The sequence below is a fragment of the Oreochromis niloticus genome, linkage group LG7 (genome assembly GCF_001858045.2).
Source record: "Oreochromis niloticus isolate F11D_XX linkage group LG7, O_niloticus_UMD_NMBU, whole genome shotgun sequence".
Lineage (NCBI taxonomy): Eukaryota > Metazoa > Chordata > Actinopteri > Cichliformes > Cichlidae > Oreochromis > Oreochromis niloticus.
The window spans coordinates 12,855,081-12,869,080 of NC_031972.2; the positions used below are offsets into that span (position 1 = coordinate 12,855,081).

Sequence of the window (14,000 nt, forward strand, 5' to 3'; positions counted from 1 at the left end):
CATGTTAGCAGTTAAAGTGCTGTCGCTATGGTTTGATTAGTGCTGGAAAACGATCCCTGAACCGCTGTGTGGTGACCCTACACTTCTAAGCCAAGTGCATTGACCAGCAGTGTTAGGTGTTTAGGCTGGGCGCAGTGGTATTGATGGTTGGGTAGTAGCCGGTCTGTGCTATGCATTTGCTACTGGGGGCTGTGGAGGTCAGAGGATCAGCAGAGAGGCTTTCCCCCAGCCCAGAGCAGCTTAACCAGCATAAGTATTATTGCAGCAGTCACTAAACCACTCAGTAATTCTGCAGCCTCAGCACAGCCTTCTGTTTCCCACTCTCTTTCTCTGCTCTGTCTTTGTTGCTTTTCTTCATTAGGCTTGGAAAGGGAAGTAAATCCACAGACTAATCCCTACTGTCTCACAGACTTCATGGAGAGGAGTTCAGACTTAACACATGCCTGCTCAGTCAGTAGGTCAGAGTTCTAGCTGCTTCTCGTACACTTGTCCAAAAGCTCAGTGGATAGGAAGTGATATACATAACATTGAAATTCAATAGAAAATTGGATAAGTCAGCTGATTTCTCACTACTGTGATAGTTCGTATTTTCAACCAAGACAATAAGACTAGAAGTTAGCTAATGTCACACTAGAGTAAAAATAGGACAACAACAGCTTGCAACTAGGTCAGGTTGCTGTGATTGCACTGAATTTTTTTGCATTCTGCCACAAATTGCAAGTGGTCGGAGTGATCACCTGATCGGCCACATATTGGGCATGCAGCACCCCTGACTTTGATCACAAGGCGACTGCATGGGTTGTCTCTTGGGAGCCATCCTGTATCCAAATAGTTGTAGTCCAGCTCAGACTGATTGCAAACACTGTCAGACAGATTGGTGAATGTTTGTAAATAATTGCCATTAATTTCTAAACGGAGTCGGTCTACACTGATAAGCACAACGCATGTTAGGCACGTCTCTTTGCAATAGGAGACTCGACTCCACTGGTTTCCAGCTGTTTGCATTCTGGTTATATTCCTAAATAAAAGCAAGGTTGCCAAGCGCCTTTGTCGTTTTTGCAGTTTAATCGCTGTCCTGCAGCAACGGCCAGCTTAACGTAATTAAATCCACCTTTAGATTCTAGTGCACCTGTTTGGATTTGTTTAGGCTTAAAGTTAAGGGTTTTAAACTTGCCATCTCAACAGAGTTCCTATAGCTGAAGTAAATGAAAGACTGATAAATAAGAAGTACATGTACATTAATTTAATGGACAATATAAATAATGTCCCATACAGTCCCTATTACTATCTCTCTACCTGTCTTTTGTTCTCTCTTTCATAGACTGTCTCAGTCTTTCACACACAGTTGGGCTGTGAGTATTTGACATTGTCAACATGCCTTTCACAGCATGCTTATTCGGCATCTTGTCACTAACAACACAAGTGCCCATGTGTGTGTGTGTGTTTGTATGTATCTTGGGTGTGATTTCTGAGTGTGTGTGTCATGATGGTTCTTGGGCGGGTGCTGATGTTAAGTGAGATATTTCACTGTTTGCCCCTTTGCACTTTTTTTTTAAAGGAGAAGTCTAAATATTGGCAATAGTTAAGAAAAAAGGAAAAAAGAAAGTTAAATTTTAAGTGTTAGTCCATTTTTCTACTCGCTGTTATGCAAATCTCCACTGTTGTTAAATATATCAAAAACACATCAGTGAGTTGAACTGTTGCACTTAGTGGAACTGAGTCAAACATAAACTGTGGTTTGAATATTTTTTGCTTAGAAATTGTGTAACCCATTAATGCCGATTAACTAATCCTTTAAGCTGTGTTGGCAGTCTTATGTTTTAAGATTAGCAGTCTTGTTTATGCTGTGGGGAAAAAAAAATCAGAAGAAATAACCAATACGTTTTTGATAAATTGTGCAAAGTGTGAAGCCTTCACTCAGATTTTGTACATTTTTGTGTAGATTACTACGATGCTGCAACACAAACTGGTGTGCTGTGGGTGGGTAGGTGGGGCTTTAAGAGCATGGCGTTTTGTTGAGCTTATGAATTGCATTATGGGAAATGTAGTCCAGTATGTGGCAAGCTTAGCCCATGATAGCATTTTTATATACTACATAGAAATACTTATAATATTGCTTTAATTGTTGAAATACGAAATAGAGAATTTGTTATTGTAAATAAAATAGATAAATAAAAACAGGTAAACATCAAAATGTTTTCCTAAGATTACTTTTCTTTCTTTCTTCTGAAGGTGTTTCACAACCAGCCATGCTTTATTTGGTCTGAGAGTCAGACTTTCTGTTACTTTCTTGTAATTCCCCTGGGTTTATAGATCTGCTACATTGCCGAAAACAAATCCTTAAGCATTTATTTCGCTAGTCTGTGTGTGGTGTGATGTTAAACCTGAACTTTAATGTAGTGTCTAATGAATGCAACTATTTCAGAGATCAACTTCTACCTCAAACCTTTTTTATTTTCTCCATGTGCTTCATGTGCCCAAGTTTTTCCAGCTGTCCCACCTGCTCCCTTCAGGGCGATCCAACGGCTGAAAACAAAGCTGTATGCAAATGAGACCTTGACACAGGCTAAAGGGAGCTGGCTTTTTTCAAACTGATGAGTCAGGCGTTTGTGGAGATTCTCTCCTTTGTGAAGAAAGGGGAAGAGGTGTAAGAGGGAATCAGCACATAGGAGAATGTCATTTACATGCAGTTTGCATCCTGCTTGTTGTCGTAAAGGCGAGGAGGAAAAAGGCAGACAGGTGCTAGTATTACAACCTGTTCTGACCTCATCTGCAAGTGTGAATGCAGTAATACACATGGCATGTATGAGGTTATTGTGAAAAGACCAAAGTGCTTCAAGGACCTACACGCTGCATGGTTACAGTCAATTGCGGAGCCCTTTTAAATAAGCAACAATGCTGGTTTCATCAGTCTGTTAAAGTGGTGGTGTCCTGTTATTCAGACATATGTCACTTTTATGGCTTCATTTAAGCGTTCCTGCAACAGTAGTGTCACCATGCATAGTACTTGCAGTATATAATGTTCTGTACATGAGATTCCAAAGAACAGAAAGAGTTTCATTAGTCACACTCTGTTCTCCTTATTGAAATTGTAAAGCTTTATTTGATAATGTCTTAAATCTGTGATAGATGAGAAATTGAACAAAAAATGGTCAGGCATTGTGAATAGAGGCCCGTGAGTGGATCTGGCAACTAAAAGCAAGCAAACTGTCTTTTCACTCTGATGTTTATACTATAGATCAGTGTTGATGCTGAAATGTTGAAGTAGCTGGATATTTAATTTAATATTTAATAATATTTAATAAACAGTCTAACAGTTTTTTTCCCTTTCTTTTTTGCCCCTGACATCATGATGATGATTTCTCTAAAACAAATTTGTCTCCTTGTGAGCTAAGCAACTAAATATAGAGGAGAGCTCTGTGCATGGTGTTAAGGTGACTACATGCATTCAAACTCAGAATGTGTTGAAAGTTTAAAGTGATGCATGTCTGACCTTTACTGAAAAGTGACCAGGCTGCCATTCATATACGAAGCTAACATAATCAGATGCAATCACATAAGAGGAAATGACTGTCTGAAAGTAATCTAAGTAAGGTGTAATCTTGTCAGCTACAGCTGTTACACATTAGAGAGAATTGGGGATTAAATTAAGATTAAATACCAAAAAATATATCATGTGAGTATTATAAGGTTAGGTTAATTTTCTTGGAGATCACTATTTTTCTAAATTAACTTTAAAATGGTTTAGTCTGTAAAATGTCAGAAAACAGTGAATATTCCTGACAAACTAGAAGCTGAGATGTGGGAATATGTTTCTGCATGATAATCATTGATTTGACCATTGTTGCTGCTCAGCTGTGAATTTTTAGCGAAAGGTTTTCACGCTCTCATCTGGAGACATCTAAGCTTACCAGAAACAGCGAAGAGCTGATGGAGAATTGAATGAATGTTCTCTCATCAGGCATTTTGGTGAATGGTGCATTGTGGGATTGCCCCGTAGCAGGTCGGAGCAGTCCGGTGCGGGTGTCCTGTTGCTCAGGAGGTCAGAGGGCAGCCATGAATTAAAAATGTGGTTTCACTGTGGCATGGCAGAGATGGTTTTGTGCCATGGTGAGCTCCAGTTACAGTTTCACATTGAGTTCATTATAACATGGTAATAGTTGTCAACATGCTACACTTGCTGTGCATACCTCCATTTGGAAGACAAATTGTACACCAATGTTGAAATATCACAGAAATGAATGCAAACTAGAAGGGCAGCTAGATTCACCTCTGCTAAGTTCTTCTGCTCTTTTATCTATGCTCCACCTCTCCACCAGCCTGCATCACTGAAAAACGTTTATTTCCTCACCCTTTGTTTTGTGATTACTTCAGTGTGTCACCGAGGCAGCTTTTTTAAAAATTTCCTGTGACTTAAAAAGCCCTTTTCCACTACTACCTACTCAACTCGACTCGAAGGGACTCTACTTGGCTCGCTTTTGGTGGCTTTCCATTACACATGAATGTCACCTAATGTGCCTGGGGTCATTACAACCAATGGTGTTGAAAGTCCTGGGATGCCATTTGTATGCAACACACACAACCCAACAATGGAGGACATTGACGCGATGATATACCTGCTGCTCGGTATACAGCTTTTCATCAAACTTGGGGACCACAGTGTTGTGTTTTTTGTGTGTAGCCATTTTCAAAAATGGCGGTTTTCGTAAAGTAGTTCCTCTCATGACTCATGGAGCCTGTCTGTTGATATCACATTTTCAGTTTGACCTGGTTGCAGGTACTACCATCTAATGGAAAACCCTAAACACTGAGCTGAGCCAAGCCGAGTAGGTAGTAGTGGAAAGGGGCTTGGAGAGAACATTTCAATGCCCATAAATTAGCTGACTAAGCAATTAATCTAATTGTTTTTTACTAGTTCTAGAAGTCCTCATTTTTTCTTTGTGGTCTAAATGTTTAAGTTCAAAATTAATTAAATAAATAATATATTGAAGGACTTCCTTCTTCCACCACCATGTTTTACAGATGACTGTAGACACTCACTGTTGTACTTCTGTCTGACCTCCTTGATACATACCGATGACTAAAAATGTAAAATTTTGATCCAGTAATTCATAAAACATGTTGGCACTGATTTTCAATCCAGTTCTTGTGCAGTTTGGCCTGTTTCCCATCCTTAAGATTGACTTCCTGGCGGCCACCCTTCCACTGAGAGTATCTCTGATAAGGCTTCGGGAAACAGTTGTGTGATCAACTGTGGGGCCAGATGCATCTCCCAGGCCTGTGTCAGTTCTTTGCAGGACGTGACTTTTAGATACTGTTTATCTGCTGTAGATGTGAAGGACACGCTGCACACCGTGATGAAATATGTCAAGTTTTCAGCTAATACCTGATTGAGAATCACCTTGCTGGTCCAAAAGCTGTGTTATCTTTTTTTTAATACATTCACTCCTGTGTTTTTGCGACAGGATGCTAGTAACAAAATGCCTCAAGATACGATTTAAAATTGGCTCTTTGAAGGAACTGCAGGTTTTTCAAATAATTATAAATAATTGTTTGATAAAGACTGCCTCGTATCTACCACAGTCATGCTATTTTAAGCAAATGAGATAAGAACTACCATGACAGCATCCGTCCTGTAATCCCAGCACTTTAGCATGGGAAATGGTGTCACACCTCTGTTTTAAGTAGGGCTGACATATCACTGTATGACACCATGACCAGAGGTGTTAACAGATGTAACTCAGTCAGCCCCCCCAACCCCCACCACCATTGTTTTTTTTGTATTTTTAAACTGTATGCAGGAAGTGAGTGATAAAAAGCTAGAAGGGAGCAGGCTGGGGGAAAAAGGATGCTAATTTTATTTGTGTGGCTAGTTGGCCTGTTTTTCAGACAGCCAAACATGCAGAAAGCATTTCAAAGCTGACATGTACAGTGGCTTGCAAAAGTAACTTTTCCACATTTTGTCACATTACAGCCACAAACATGAATCAATTTTATTGGAATTCCAGGTGAAAGACCAATACAAAGTGGTGTACACTTGAGAAGTGGAACGAAAATCATACATGATTCCAAACATTTTTTACAAATAAATAACTGAAAAGTGGGGTGTGCGTAATTATTCAGCCCCCTGAGTCAATACTTTGTAGAACCACCTTTTCCTGCAATTACAGCTGCCAGTCTTTTAGGGTATGTCTCTACCAGCTTTGCACATCTACAGACTGAAATCCTTGCCCATTCTTCTTTGCAAAACAGCTCCAGCTCAGTCAGACTAGATGGACAGCGTTTGTGAACAGCAGTTTTCAGATCTTGCCACAGATTCTCGATTGGATTTAGATCTGGACTTTGACTGGGCCATTCTAACACATGGATATGTTTTGTTTTAAACCATTCCATTGTTGCCCTGGCTTTATGTTTAGGGTCGTTGTCCTGCTGGAAGGTGAACCTCCGCCCCAGTCTCAAGTCTTTTGCAGACTCCAAGAGGTTTTCTTCCAAGATGGCCCTGTATTTGGCTCCATCCATCTTCCCATCAACTCTGACCAGCTTCCCTGTCCCTGCTGAAGAGAAGCACCCCCAGAGCACGATGCTGCCACCACCATATTTGACAGTGGGGATGGTGTGTTCAGAGTGATGTGCAGTGTTAGTTTTTCCGCCACACATGGCGTTTTGCATTTTGGCCAAAAAGTTCCATTTTGGTCTCATCTGACCAGAGCACCTTCTTCCACATGTTTGCTGTGTCCCCCACATGGCTTGTGGCAAACTGCAAACAGGACTTCTTATGGTTTTCTTTTAACAATGGCTTTCTTCTTGCCACTCTTCCATAAAGGCCAACTTTGTGCAGTGCACGACTAATAGTTGTCCTATGGACAGATTCCCCCACCTGAGCTGTAGATCTCTGCAGCTCATCCAGAGTCACCATGGGCCTCTTGGCTGCATTTCTGATCAGCGCTCTCCTTGTTCGGCCTGTGAGTTTAGGTGGACGGCCTTGTCTTGGTAGGTTTACAGTTGTGCCATACTCCTTCCATTTCTGAATGATTGCTTGAACAGTGCTCCGTGGGATGTTCAAGGCTTGGGAAATCTTTTTGTAGCCTAAGCCTGCTTTAAATTTCTCAATAAATTTATCCCTGACCTGTCTGGTGTGTTCTTTGGACTTCATGGTGTTGTTGCTCCCAATATTCTCTTAGACAACCTCTGAGGCCGTCACAGGGCAGTTGTGGAGCTGTTTTGCAAAGAAGAATGGGCAAGAATTTCAGTCTCTAGATGTGCAAAGCTGGTAGAGACATACCCTAAAAGACTGGCAGCTGTAATTGCAGCAAAAGGTGGTTCTACAAAGTATTGACTCAGGGGGCTGAATAATTATGCACACCCCACTTTTCAGTTATTTATTTGTAAAAAATAAATAACTAATAAAATAAAAAATAAATAACTAAATAAAATAAAAAATAAAAGCAGCTTTACAGGTTTGAATCATCACTTGTTTGCACCGTACTTGTTGTATTTCCATAACTTATTGAGATTTTGATCAGACACCAAGTATATTCTAACAATGCACATTTCAGGAAATTCCCCAAATACTAGTGTTTGTGTTACATTTCAACGGGCTTTGGCCTGCTTTACTTGTAGAGCAGGTGATGCATTTTGTCAGTTGTCTGGATGCGTTTCAGCTTTGCATAAAACCAGTCTAACAGAATGACAATCAATAGCCAACTTTATGCAGAGATGTTTTCTTCAGTTTGATTTGCTGCAGAGGTCAGCAGGGACAAAGTCAGTGATGGCATGCAAAGAGGTAAAAGAAAGGAGGCTGGTGAATGTCAGTATCCATCCCCAACAGGTGGGATTGACCTGCTAAAAGGCAACGTTGCTCTTGTTTCCTCATGTTGGTGTAGTTTTTAGGTGAATAAATGATATACTTTCTAAGATTCGTTTTTGCCAGACTTTTTCTTTTTTCTTATGATGTAGACTCTCCTCCCCCGCTTGCTCCCGGCTTCACCCCCGAACCACTCCCTGTTCTTGTGCCTCACGTGCACAAGAATAAAAGCACAGAGTATGCTGGTTAACATAAATCAAAGGCTTTGGGCTTTGATTGTGATTATTATAGTCTTGTTTATTTTTGAGCACCTACGCACATCTGTTTTGCATCAAGATATTGAAATACGACTGTATGCACAGGAGGCCCTCGCAAGGAGTTTAGCTTATATTGTGTGTACATTTTGTTCCCTGCCCTCTCCTCTTAGAGGGGTTTTGTATTTCTCCCTCAACACCCAGAACACAACTCCACGTGACACCGCTTTTCTTTTTCTTACTCTTTTTTTTACATGGCAGGAGGAAAAAAAAAAAGACCTCGGTGCATGTATCGTTTTATTTATTGTTCACAAGTATACTGGGTCAGTGTCACTGTATAAGCGTGCACAGACGCGCCTAAGCCATTTCCTTTTTGTTATCACCATCTGCTGTGACTTCCTGGTATTTCAGAATGCTACAGATTGGCTTTTCTGGTGGTTTTCAAACTGGCAGAGGTGAGGTGGGATTTGGAGAAAGGAAGGCGGGGCATACAATGATCAGAACAGGTGCATGCTAGTGTTCTTCAAACAAAAGGGAGCTCAAAGAGGCAGTTAAGGCATTGGATTTCTCTTTGGGCCAAATTCGCCCAGCTGGGATTGAAAAATTGTTCTCTTTTATATTTACATATACATAAACGTGTGTGTGTGTGTGTGTGTGTGTGTAAACATGCCTAATGCTCTGAAGTTGGGCTTTCTAATGTGTGAGTCTTAAGGGATTGACTCAAATCGCCATTATAGCTGAAGTTTTTGGCACAAGAATGTTGCTTGTTGCTTGAAACTCAATTATCAAGTCCATAAACTCATCAGGAAAAAACACTGTGGCCTAATAGGAGCTTCCTCGTCTGCTTTAAGTTTCAGACCAGGAAGCCATGTCCATCTTTTATATACAGTCTACGATGGTCATAAAACTGCTTGGGAATCTCCATCTAACTCTGAAATGTGCTTTACACATATTTTAAATTTTCTACAGTTTCAAAGTAATCCAGTATACACAAGTGCATGAACTTTAAACAGGAACCGATAGCTGCTAGTTTGGCATCATTTAACTGGAGCCTGTTTGCCAAAATGTAAACAAAGATAGACTAAAAAAAACATTATTAAAGAACAGTAAGACCAAGGCATAAATACCAATATGTGTTGCAAAATCTTCCTATAAAAACTCTTGTTACCTCACTGTGGAGTGGTGATACCTGATCTGATGTAAATACTGTACATTTCAGCTGTTCTAACAAGCTGCCTTAACTCCTGCCAGATTTCTCTGGAGACTGAGCGACTCGGCCCTCGTCGTGTGGAGAGCCTGAGAAAAGAGGACGAGGAGTGGCAGAAGAAGGCTCACGCCGCAGTGCTTTCTATTCAAGACCTGACTGTCAAGTTCTTTGAAACCACAACTCGAGCTCAGAAAGGTAAACACAGACAGGAGGCCAGTTTCTCTCTTCAGAAAACAATGTGTGGCGTTGTTTTTGTGGTGACCTTTGAACCGTTATAAAAGTATGTTTACTTCATAAGAGAGCGCTTAGAGATCATGTGAAAATAAAACATTCTGGCTCTGTTCTCATCTCCAACCTCTGGCATACCAAAGTCATTAACATACACTCCACCCTGACTCGTGACACATTTTAATCCTCAAACCTTCTCTGCTATGAATTGGAATAAAAATATGTTTTTCCTCAAATGGGCTTTATTTACTTCGGATTTCAAGTCAAACTGCTGGTTTGTCCATTTTAGGCATTTAACACTCCTCTTTTTATACCAGAAATAAACTATAGCGTTTAGGCCAAACCATTTTTTTCACATGTTCTTTTTGCTCCAAATGATTCAAAACTATTAACCACAATTGTGGTCATTAAACAGCTGTTTAAATGTCTAATCATTTGCCAGATAACTAAATGACTAATCGCTGCAGCTCTAGCCCTTTTCACTTACTTCTTTACTGTATGTGTTATAGCTCTATACGAGAGGATGCGAGCTGACCAGAGAAAGTTTGGAAAGTCAGCGTGGACAGCGGCGGTTGAACGCATGGAGCGGCTGCAGTTTGCCGTTTCCAAAGAAACTCTGCAGCTCATGAGGGCCAAAGAAATCTGCCTGGAACAGAGGAAATATGGCTTGAAGGAGGAGGTAAAACATAACATGCTGATGCTGCTAAAAAAAGAAAAACTGAATCACACATGTGGACCAAGATCGGTATCGAAATTCTGAAGCCTGTCTGGGTGTGTTCTGAAAAGGTGGTCAGTCAGGTTTGTTTTTAAGAAGCCACAATAAGAGGACATGGATATAGTGAAGTTAACAGAAGAGACGAACTCGAGATAATAGCCGTGTTGGAAAAATGAGCTCATGGCTGTGGCATCCTGTAATGGAGGGAACAACTTCCTGGTCTGCAGGAGTGGAAATGACTCACTGGGAATGACTGTAAGGTCAAATGTTTGCTGTGCATTTGAAACTAAAAATGTACCTGGTCAGTGTGTTGTAGCGTAGCACTTAGAGAAGACACAAACATTGGCTCAGCTTCCACCGGATCTGTTAATGTGAAATATAAATGCACAGTCACTCAGGTAGAGCTTTTGGAAAATCGGCCAGCCTGTGGACGATGCCCTTTGGCCTGTGAAATAGTCTCTGTGGTTGTTGTTCTAGATGCAGAGTCTACAGGGTGGGGAGGATGCCATGCTTCGCCTGGACCAGCTGGAGGCGCTGTACTATGAGTTACAGCTGCAGCTGTATGACATTCAGGCCGAGGTGCTGCGCTGCGAGGAGCTGCTGCTCACTGCCCAGCTGCAGAGTCTGCGCAGGCAGATGACAGGTGAGCATCTCTTTAGATGGTTTGGTTCAGGTTGGTATTTTACTTTTCTTTTTCCATTATAGCTCAGTGTGTCAGACTCATGAATGATGCTTACAAGTGCTGAAAAATGTGGGTTTCAACCAATGAAAAGCCAAAAGTTTTGGCTTCTTATTGGTTTCCAACCTCATTCTCCCAGTTAAAAGACCTTTGCTTATCCCGTGGCACCACAGCTGTCCTGCTTTGACTTTATCACTCAAGACCACTTTTTCTTCTACTTATAGTCAGAGATCAAATTGTTACGAGCTGTATAAGCTGCACAAGCAGCATTTAAATCTTCAATGTCTTCTGCCAGAGCGACAGGATGAGGTGGTGTACTACGATACCTTTGAGAGTCCTGATGCCATGAAGGGTGTAGAAGACCCCACGACCCCACCGTCACCCCTCAGAGAAGATGAACTCTGCGTCCTGCAGCAGAGGACCCGGCAGCTCGAGGCCCGCAGGGGCCGCATCACTGCCAAGAAAGTCTACCTCAAAAATAAGAAGGTAAACCACTAATGGCTAAAGACACGGTCATGTGCTTTATCTCCTGTGGGTTAAGGATCAGTCTGAAAAGTGATGCAGTCTTAACAGTTTGACGGGTTTGTTTATAATAACATGATGTTTGTGTTTTGTTCTTCCTCAAATAGGAAATCTGCATCATCAATCACAACCAGAAGATACAACAGCGCCAAGGTAGCCATACTGACAGCAAATCCCTGCAGGAGCTGCTGCAGCAGGTAAGATACTTCTGTCTGTGGCTGCAAGGGATGGGATTTCTATATTCACTGTTCTACTCTATCAGTAAATGAAGAGATGCTATTACCAGTTAATTCAATGAAGTTTTATTTTTATAGCACCAAATCACACAACTCACAACTTAAGGCACTTTTTACTCTTAAGATAAAAACCTTTTAATAATATAAAGAAGACCACAACAATCAGTTGAGCAAGCACTTGGCGACAGTGGGAAGGAAAAACTCCCTTTTAACAGGAAGAAACCTCCAGCAGAACCAATGCAGCGTGGTGCATAAATGTACAGGGAGTGAAAAATAGGAGAATGAAGGGAGAGAGTGAGTGAGAGTGTGTGTTGCTCAGGAATATGTTGTGTCCACATCTTGTGACTAAACCTGTTGTGTTTAATCACATTAATGATGGGGTCTATAGGGTAAGTGCCTGGAGGATAACACAGAATGCACATTGTGTTGTGTATACTGAACCTTTTGAAAGGCTGATGATGTTTGTTGTTATTTGGTGTCGTATAAGCCCAGAGGACACATCAGTCACTCTCACATCTGCAGGTAGATTCTCATGGTGTAACTGGGAGATCGTTTATTCGTAATCAATATGTATCGTGTATTTTGGTTGATGTGGTTAGAAAATGTTTTGATAAAATAATTTGAACAAGCCTTATTGAAACACGCAATTTGTCCCAGAACCAAAAAAGTTGTGCGTCAGAGTACCTCTGACTGCTTACAGGGACCTGTTGCCCTATTTCCGCCTCTAAGGGTTTATTCTTGGCAAAGAACAAATGCAAACTTCAAAGTAAGCCTTGTTGGTCTTAAACCATTCTTGGGGAAAGCTGTTCCAGTCTTCCAGTGTGTGAAATATGCTGTTTTAGCTCTCCTTCCTCTCTCTTTAAACAAACCTTTCTTCTTGGCAGCCCCTACCAAACAAATGAGATGACCATATTAGGGATATCTGTGACATCAATGAGAGCTAAAACTTAATAAAAACTAGAATAAGCTGAGCATTTAGAGCAGCTAGTTGTACGCACTTTGACTTTATACTTTGGCCACATTTAATGTGATCATCGACCATTGTTACTGTATCTGCATGTGAAAGAAAACAGGGAGTCCACTTTAATGCTCACAGACATGGCAAATATTCTGTAGCAATGATTGAACGTTTTTGATTTCAAACTTGCTGAGAGATGGATTTCAAATATCGATACCATCGATTCCAAAGCAGTGAAAGCAGCAATTGTTCCTCACCCTGCTACAACGCATTCATCTCATTTACTGTCTCTGTGAAAAGGGAGATGAAGATGATGAAGCTAAGCGAAATGCCAGAGTGAGTCAGGAGAGGCAGAGGACACTTGACAGGCTTCGCAGCCTCAAACAGGTGAGGACTTAACACAAACACACATGTCATCTGAGGAGGAACCTTCACTGAATCCTCCTCAAACACCAATAATTAGCTTTTTGTTTTGATTTTTGTTTTTTTTTAGTTAAAAGATGATTTTGTGTTTGTCCACAGTGTTTTATGTTCTTGTAGTGACATCTACATAGTCTTGATACATTAAAGCAAATTCATGTGTGTAATGTTACTTAAACTACACTCAGTCCTCTGGCTTCAGCTTTACTTTCTTTCTTGCTGCTTCCCCACACAGAGGTATCCAGGCCAGGTGACTCTGAAGTCAAGCCGCCTGCGCCTGAGTCAGACTCACAGTCGAAGGCGTGCTGGGCAGCAGCCCAGCACCCAGGCTGCCGGCGTTCAGACCGACTGCATCTCAGATCTCCCAGAACTCTCTGCTCCTCTCCCACCGGACGCATGCGGCTGTGACAGCGTCTCTTTACCTGTGGTCGACCTCCAAGGCCTCACTCCTTCGCCTCCCTTCCTCTCGCTGCCCCTCTCTCAGCCACGCCGTCAAACTTTTCACTGGGTCCCCTCCCCCGCCTCCGCCACCTCCTCCTCCTCCCCCGCCTCCTCCACCACTTCCCACCTCAGAGGACGACCAGCAGAAGAACCTCACAGCCGTCCCGCTGCAACACCAGAAAGGCGAGTCTGACTCCACCTCGCTCCCGCTGGCTCCATTTTCCCCTCGATTCTTTGACAGCAGCCAGCTGTTAACGGCAAGAAAGAAGCTGCGGAAGACGGCTTCTCTGGACTCGACACAGTGGAGGAGAGGTGGGCAGGAAACTTTTTATTCCAGTAGAGACCTTCATGGTTGGTTAATACTACAAATGTTTAATGTAAGGCACATAACACTCTTTCGGTACCTACTTTTAAATGAGGTAATTTAGGCATTTTATCAGTCACAGGAAACGGTGTATTTTAACAGAGGTTGGAGCTAAGTTGTGTGTCAGCAGTAGGTTGTTCGGCCGTGTGCTAAACAGTGAACCAAGCCTAAA

The 14,000-nt window shown here is 41.7% G+C and overlaps 1 protein-coding gene and 1 long non-coding RNA gene across 2 annotated transcripts in view; both read left to right on the forward strand.

Moving 5' to 3' along the window:
• The window catches only part of jmy (junction mediating and regulatory protein, p53 cofactor), a 30,137-nt gene that overhangs the window by 11,673 nt on the left and 4,464 nt on the right, over positions 1-14,000 (forward strand). The window contains 8 exon segments of the mRNA XM_005463676.3: positions 9,310-9,460; positions 10,003-10,172; positions 10,686-10,851; positions 11,183-11,373; positions 11,517-11,606; positions 12,904-12,990; positions 13,259-13,518; positions 13,520-13,776. Of these exon segments, the coding sequence (XP_005463733.2) occupies positions 9,310-9,460; positions 10,003-10,172; positions 10,686-10,851; positions 11,183-11,373; positions 11,517-11,606; positions 12,904-12,990; positions 13,259-13,518; positions 13,520-13,776 (1,372 nt within the window).
• On the forward strand, positions 11,624-12,285 carry LOC112847400 (uncharacterized). Its single transcript, XR_003220934.1, has 2 exons — positions 11,624-11,902; positions 11,939-12,285. It is a non-coding gene; the product is annotated as an uncharacterized LOC112847400 (long non-coding RNA).